General features: G+C 37.0%; 1 protein-coding gene across 1 annotated transcript; it reads right to left on the bottom strand.

The window, feature by feature from the left end:
- Positions 1 to 1,453: 1,453 nt before the first annotated feature.
- LOC147479935 (uncharacterized) lies at positions 1,454 to 1,960 on the bottom strand. The gene has a single exon (XM_086578525.1). It carries the CDS (start codon positions 1,958 to 1,960, stop codon positions 1,454 to 1,456), a length of 507 nt encoding a protein of 168 aa, XP_086434651.1.
- Between the last annotated feature and the right edge of the window lie 6,668 nt (positions 1,961 to 8,628).

The raw sequence follows: 8,628 nt of genomic DNA, 5'->3' as shown, positions 1-8,628 counted from the left end.
ACCACTTTAATTACATAATCATCTGGATTTTGTAGGACCAAAGTAGAGTTTAAAGGAAAAAAAAAAAAAAAAAGAATAGTTGTTCTTGAAGACCTTATAGACAAACTTCAAACAAAAAGTTACACAACAAATAGGTTGAAGCTATTACCAGACTGACTATAGAACATGCCTACGGTTATTTGAAATGTAAGAGCATCTCTAAGTGGTGGTAGTATACTCTTCAAATTTGAAGAAGAAATTTGGAGAAACTGGTCGCAAATTTTGACCAACTCTAACTGGTCTCAAATATCATCCGCAAATGAGATTGTAGACCCTACCATGCACGCCATTGGTACTGGCGCGCGCTAGTACTATTGTCGTGCGACATTACCACTGTATCCCCCAAGTTGAAAAAAAAAACTCATGCGACATTCCTATTGTCGCACCAAATTGAAAAAGTAAAAAAAAAAATAACTCGCGTGACATTAGTAGTGGCGTGCGCCAGTACCACTGGCACGTGGTTCTGGTCAAAGTCAAAAAAAAAATTCGGTGACATTTGCAATGGCGCGCGACATTACCAATGTCGCTCTGCATCCGCATCCGCATCCAAATTGCCAAATTTACGAACAAGAATGTGAACGAACAGGTGATACGACCAAATATACTACCACCTAGAGTTAGAATTCTGGGAAATTCTGAATTTTTTCTTCAAATTTGAAGATTTTGACTGGTGATACTACCACCTAGAGATGCTCTAAGGATGTGACTCCTATTTGTTTTTTCTATACCATAAAAAGATCCTTTTGTTGTACCTATATATTACGATATATCGTTTTTCAAGCTAACCAGCACCAATATATTATGATATATGTCATGGTAAGAGAAACTCATTTTACCAGTTTAAAATTGCGATTTTTAACTGGTAAATTCAAAATTTTGTCAAAAGCCGAATATATATGAAATTCCGGATAAGAGACATAGTTTTGTTACGGGAAATTTGTATCTGGAAACCTTTAAATTAATGGAAACCATGTCATTATCACCATTGGCGAAGAACCAAAAAGAAAAGAAAGACAAGAAAGAAGAATAGAAGATAAGCATACATCAAATTACACTGAAAATAGCCAAGGATCCAAACATAAAAGAAGAAGACTCCGATCCTCACTTTGTTTGCTTCCATAGTGTTCTATTCTGAACAGTAAACAGAAACAAAACACTTAAAATTATCTCTGTTTTCCTTGAAAACTAGAGCCGCTTCTATTCTCTTTTTTTCTTTTTCCCCTTTTTCATACATTCCTCTTCCCTTAATACATGTACAAGAGATTTCCTTACTTACTAGCCTTACACTTGTCCAACTACTATGACATCTCAATCTATTAAAAAATACTATCTTACCCTTATATAACTAAAGTAATTACTGGCATGTCCTTATAATAGGACATGACAATGCCGTCTCCTTTAAGAATCCTTGTCCTCAAGGATTAAAGTGAGGATAGTGTGTGGTGATGTTCGACCAATATTCCCAGGTAGCATCATCTGGAGAGGTATGGGACCATTGGATGAGAACTTGAGCTACACTTTGGTTGTTCTTTGGGATGAGTTTGCGAGATAGGATGGCTATGGGCTCCATTTTGAATTGTCTTGTCTGGTCGACGAGAGAGAGCTGAGGAGATGGCACTACAATGGAACCTAGCTTCTTCTCGAGTTGAGATACATGGAAAACTGGATGGATTCTTGAGTCTGGTGGTAAGTGGAGTTTGTAAGCAACTTCGCCAACTCTTGCTGACACCTGAAAAGGACCATAAAACTTGGCTGAAAGCTTCAAATTCCTAGGAATCAAGATGGAAGTTCGCCTATAGGGTTGGAGCTTCAAATAGACCCAATCACCAACCAAAAATGATCCCTCAGTTCTTTTTTTGTCTGCAAAATGCTTCATATGTTCCTGAGCTTTAGTTAAACCATCTTTAATCATGTCCACCATGGTTTGCCTCTATTTGAGGCAGTCTTCTACAGCTGCCACATAAGTGGTGATTGTGCTGGGGATGGCTAGGTGAGGTGGAGTGTATCCATATAAAGCTGTGAAGGGTGACATCTTGAGGCTGGTGTGAAAGTTAGTGTTGAACCACCATTCAGCTAGAGAGAGCCACCTTACCCAATGTTGTGGTGTGTGTCCGGTCATGCATATCAAATATGCTTCCTAGCAGGCATTCATGCGTTCAGTTTGTCCATAAATTTGAGGGTGGTAAGCTGTGCTGAGATGTAGTTCAGTTCCCAATGCCTTGAACAAATTTTGCCAAAAAGAGCTGATGAAGACTTTGTCTCTGTCAGAAATAATGGTTTGGGGAAGGCCATGTAGTTTGTAAATATGATCCATGAAGACTATAGCCACTAAAGAAGCAATATAAGGATGATTGAGAGCCAAGAAAAAGCTATATTTGGTGAATCTGTCCACTACAACTAAAATAACATCTTTCCCTGTAGATTTTGGTAAACCTTCAATGAAGTCCATACGAATGTGTTGCCAAACATGCTCTGGAATTGGCAATGGCTGAAGCAGTCCTGCAGGAAAGTTATGTTCTCCCTCGCACCTCTGACAGACATCACAAGTAGTTACAAATTGAAGTACATCTTTCTTCATACCTGGCCAATAGAAGTAGGTCTTGGCTCTGAGATAAGTTCCTTGAATATGAGAATGACCACCTATAGTAAAAGAATGGATTGTTGCTAACAACTTGGACCGTAAGGCAGTGTTATTACTGTTTCGGCAGTAAACTGCTTCAACACAACGAAAGCAATGGTAAAGAACACACTAAGAAACAGAGGAATTTGATGTTGGGGGAGATGAAACTGAACCAAATAATGGCTGCCTACGTACCCAAGATCTATTCTCTAGGGATCAAGTTTCCACGTAGTTCCTTATGAAAAATAATGTGGTATTTATATAGGTAGAGTATAGAGTCCTTGTAGCTCAAGTAATCTTGTTGCTTGAGTAATTGTGATAGAATATAACTGTCAACTGATAATTATCTTTTTGATAAGAAATGAATCTGGACATAAATCAATGTATATTAGTGGCAAGCCATGTGGCTAAGGTTCAGCCTTAGACACATGAGTTAATGGGCCTGTACATTGATCCATGATATTGCGAATTGGAATTTAGCCCTGTCAATTAAACGAATAAAGTGGAGACTCCCACCATTGAACGTTTGCCACGTATGTGGGGGTCGAAACAATTACCAATATAAAGTTTACCCTTGTATCAGAGTACGCCTGCATCATAAGAGTAAAGTGGGAAACTTGTTGGTGCTATCATGATTTGAGAGATGAGTTGTTGGAGGGTCTCATCTTGAGCATAACTGAGGGACACTTTTGTCATCCATTGTGGTTGTACCATAGTCATAAGATGACATTATCCTTGTTCTTTCACTACTTTTGAAAGTGCATCAGCTGCGGTGTTTTCCTTCCCTTTTTGTACCTTATTTTATAATCAAAGCCCAATAGTTTGGTAAGCCACCTCTGTTGTGAGAGAGTTGTAATTCTTTGCTCCATAAAGAATTTGATACTCTGCTGGTCTGTGTGTACTATAAAGTGGTGCCCTTGTAGATAGGATCTCGATCTTGTTACTGCCATGCCAATTGCAAGGAGTTATTTTCCATAGGTAGAAAAACCTAGTGCTTTAAGACCTAATGCCTTATTGAAGAAAGCAATAGGACGACCTCCTTGCATTAAAACAGCCCCAATTCCTCGTGCACATGCATCAGTCTCCACTATGAAGGGTTGCTGGAAATCAGGGAGTGCTAGAACAGGTGTTGAAGTCATTGCTCTTTTCAGTTCATCAAATGCCTTTTCAGCTGCGGAGGACCATTTAAAACTATTCTTCAATTCTTTAGCATATTAGTGAGAGGTCAACTGATGTTGCCATATCCTTGGATATACCTTTTGTAGTAGTCTATTAAACCTAGGAAGCCTTTCAACCCTTTGATTGTTTTAGGTTTTGGCCAATTGATCATGGCATCGATCTTGGCTGGATCAGCTGCTACTCTTTCAGGTGTGATTAAGTGACCTAAATACTCTAATTGAGATTGTGCAAAAGTGCATTTAGAAGCCTTTGCATAGAGTGTATGTTGCCTCAATGTGTCTAAAACTTGTCTCAAATGGAGTAAATGCTCATCCAAACTGGTATTATATACTAGTATGTCATCAAAGAACACTAATACATGCTTCCTTAGAAAAGGATTGAAAATTTCATTCATTAGAGCTTGGAATGTAGCTGGAGCATTAGTTAGTCCAAAGGGCATCACCTTAAATTCTGAATGCTGTCTTGTAGATGTTTTCTGGATGTATCAAAATCTGGTGATAACCTAATCGAAGGTCTATTTTGGAAAAAATGCAAGCCACATGTAACTCATCTATAACTAGCATGGGAAACTTATCATTCAATGTCATATCATTGAGCTTCCTATAATCCACACAGAAACGCCATGTCCCATCCTTTTTCTTAACTAATAACACAAGTGAAGCAAATGGGCTATGACTGGGTTGAATCAATCCAAATTGTAGCATTTCTTTCATTAATGATTCTAGAACCACCTTTTGAATGTATGGATGCTTGGGCGGTCTTTGGTTGGTGGGTTCACCATCATTTTTGAGTGGGATATGGTGGTCTAATGTTCTGGAAGGAGGAATACCTGGAGGTTCTTGAAATACATCAGCAAATGCTTGGAGTAAAGGAACTACCTTAGCTGGAATTTCAGGCTTGATGGCAGTAGCTGTGATAATATTTGAACCACAAGAGCATGAGTGTTCTTTTTCAGAAATTTTGATAAGGCCTTTGCTGTAATCATCTTTAGAGAAGCAACCTTTGGGCCTCCTCGTAGTACTATCTTCTGGCTTCCCCTCTTAACAGTTAGTTGGAGCTTCTGAAGGTTAAGTATCACATCTCCACACTACTTCAGCCAGTCACCACCTAAGACCATGTCACACTCTCCCAATGGTAGCATTCTAATGTCATCTTCGAAAAAATGTCCTTGCATCTCCCATTTCAATTTATTGCATATAACTTTACTAATAGTCTTCTTACCTTTTTATTATCACTTATTCAATTAATAGATGAAATAACTAAAAATTCGGAGAAACTTTTGTCCGTTGGTCAAAATAAACAAATTTTGAAGGAAGAAACCCCTTCGATTTATAATTTTATAATTATAAATCTTTGAAAAAAAAATTTTTGAGCCCAGTCACGAGGTCTGAATAGTAGGTATGAATCATAGTTCAAGCATTTCTTGTTTCTTGTCTATTCCATATATTCCGTGCTCCAGATACAAAAATAAATATCCGACGAGGCAGAACCCATCTCTCTCAAGATGACAGACCTATTCTCTGTACTATCAATAGGATCAATTATAACAAGTCACACACTAAACAACTATAACTAACATGTGAGTTGTTGGTTCAATCTTGCATCCAGCCTGTCTAGCCACTTTTGAGTCCAGGAAATTGTGTGTGTTGTCATCGGTGTCTATTAACATAGTAATGGGTATCTTTTTTTATCAAACCTTGGATTCGTATGGTATTCTGCCCCACATTCCCTGTTAATGCATGGAGTGAAATCTCCATATCAGTTTCTACTTGCTGTAATATCTGTTCTTCCTCCCAGTCTTCTTCCATAGGTTCATGTTCCTCTTCTGTCCCAACCAACATATACAAGTGTTGAGTTGTACACTTGTGTCCAGGTTTGTAAGTTTCCTTACAGTCAAAGTCTCTTTTCTCTTCTGATTCTCATTTGTGCTGGCGTGAGTCATTTAATGGGTGGTAAGGTGGTGTTTGCACTATTAGAGTTACTTAGGGTGGTATTCGAGGTTTTGATGGTGTTTGTGAATTTTGGAATGGGATTGGAGGTTGTGGGTTGTTTAGTCTGGTAGGATGGAGTGGAAAAATATGATGTGGTGTTGGTGTAGTTTTTTTGTATAGGTTTTGTTGCTTTCACAACTTGGGCATCCAATGCCACTTCCTGCATCTTTGCGAGGTACAATGCATTACTCAAATTGGTAGGTTTAAACATTTGATCGAACGGAAGCTTTCAATTCACCTTTCAACCCACTAAGAAAACTAATAACAAAATATTCCTCGGTGAGTTGCTTGTTCTTATTTACCATGAGGGCTTGAAGTTCTTCAAACTGTTCAAAGTACTCATCGACACTACCTACTTGAACCAGTTTGTTAAAACTCCCTACATAGTTCTCTTGGCCCACTAATTCGAATCTATCACATATTACTTCGACTAACTGATTCAAATCTAATAACTCCTTCCCTTCTTGATAAGTGAGAAACCAAGAATCTACTCAGCCTTCGAAATACAATGAAGCTACACTAATTTTCTTAACATCATCCATTGGGTGGAGTTGAAAAAACTTACATTTTCTTGCCTAGACCCTAGGGTTAGTCCCATCAAAATGAGGAAAATCTAACCTTGGGTTCTTAAGAAGCTTACCATGGTCATTAATGTCGATTGGAAATCATTGACGGGAGTGGATTGTGGAGTGTTCCACTTCTGTGAATGTTTCCAATGGAATTTGTGAGCTTGAAGGCAAACCCACCTACTGTTGGCGTATTATTCCCTTTGTCATTAAATACCTTAAAGAGTTGTTCAAATTTGTTGTCCATTTTCTTTTCTGAAAGTTCAAATCTTGCATCCCACTTATTCTCTGAGACCTCTCTTGCTTGTATTTCCTTTATTAACCTGTCATTCAACTGGTTCATCAACCCTTGCATATCATTCACTTGTTGTTTGGTCTCTCTAGCCATTTTTCCTACTTCAGCCACCGCCATGCTTACTAGAAACGTAGGCTCTGAATACCAATTGTTCTATTTTGAACAGTAAACAGAAACAAAACACTTAAAATTATCTCTGTTTTCCTTGAAAACTAGAGAAGCTTCTATTCTATTTTTTATTTTCCCCCTTTTCATACATTCCTCTTCCCTTAATACATGAGATTTCCTTACTTACTAGCCTTACACTTGTCCAACTACTACAACATCTCAATCTATTAAAAATACTATCCTACCCTTATATAACTAAAGTAATTATTGGCATGTCCTTATAATAGGACATGATGACACATAGTTGCTTGGTGAACTTAGAAGGTTTTAACTTTTCAGCCTTATGTTTTGCTAGTGAGGTGGTAGAATCTTATGGTGGTGTACTAGAGTGACTAGACAACTAGGTTTGGACAATACACGTGGAAACCAAGAGGTGAAAGCATGTTTTCAATTTGGAAAGAAACTGAAGGACCTCAACTTAGTCAACTACGTTTTGTGAACTCCCTTTGGCACTGATATTTGTTTGGAATATCGATATATATAATATATATAAAAAATACCATTTTACAAAATCTCATCTTGCCAATACATGATCTATTATATCTACCGAAAAAATCAGAATTTGGACAATCCGATATATTAGCCTGACACGAAATTTTGTACTATGGTTGTACCTCTTTAAAACCACTATCAAGTAGTATTTGCATTTCAACATTCCCTGAGATTCTAAAAGAGACCCTTGCCTACAAGTCTACAACACATACTAGCTAACATGGAGACAGAGAGTGACAGATCATCTTGTTATATGCAAATCACCATAACCGATGCTGATAACATTGTAAATCAAGCTTTAATTATGACAACACATAAGATTCATTATTTTTATCAACTTTTTGGATTTTGATAAAAATGGTTATAAAGGTTAGCCCTCCAGGTGTAGGAGGGCTTCCGAAAACAACTACCACATTTTGGTATTGCTGCAGAAAGCTTAAAGAGCTTCAAAGTACAGTGCAATTGAAAAGATAAAAAAAAAAAAATTATAATTAATAAAACAATGTAAAATTTGTTGAAACTTTTATACAATGAAAGTTTTTTTGTTTATTACAGTGCAAAGATCAGAACTTGTAGACTGTGTAATGAAAATATCTCAATTACAACGAAAGAGAATAAACTTTTCGTAGTTACACACTTATATGTTGGTGTTGAAGCATTATGGTGCTAAAGAGTGTTGAAGCCCGTGCGAGGAACCAGACGGAAAGAAATAGGCTGGGAGCTAGGAGAGGAAGACCGTTAATTTCGGTTTCTCTCTCTCTATATATATATATATATATATATATATATATATAGAGAGAGAGAGAGAGAGAGAGAGAGAGAGAGAGAGAGAGAGAGAGAGAGAGAGAGAGAGAGAGAGAGAGAGAGAGAGAGAGAGAGAGAGGTGTTTAATTGGATCCTATTTATTTGTTTGCCAATAAATATTTGTTAGTGAAAAAATGTTTTTTGAAAAAATAAACACGTTTGGTCTCAATTTTTGTAGAAAGTAGTTTTTCACCCAAAAAATATTTATTGGTACAAAAAACATGTTTTATGATAAATAGCAAAAACTTGTTTTTCAAGTTAAAAAATAATTTTTTCTTCTCAATTTCTCATCGTGCGCCCAAAGGAAAATAGATTGTCCGGGTGCCATTAGTGAAAAATGCCGAGATATGTCAAGATATTTCGAGAACTAGTTTGATAAAAAATTTTAAGAAAAAAAATCTCAACCAAACATATTTATTCAAAATTTATTTTTAGAATAAATATTTTTTCAAAAAAATACTTTTTGAGAGAAAT

Source organism: Coptis chinensis, chromosome 8 (assembly GCF_015680905.1).
Source record: "Coptis chinensis isolate HL-2020 chromosome 8, ASM1568090v1, whole genome shotgun sequence".
NCBI lineage: Eukaryota > Viridiplantae > Streptophyta > Magnoliopsida > Ranunculales > Ranunculaceae > Coptis > Coptis chinensis.
The sequence above is the reverse complement of the archived record's forward strand: the minus strand, read 5'-3'. Positions and strand labels throughout refer to the sequence as shown.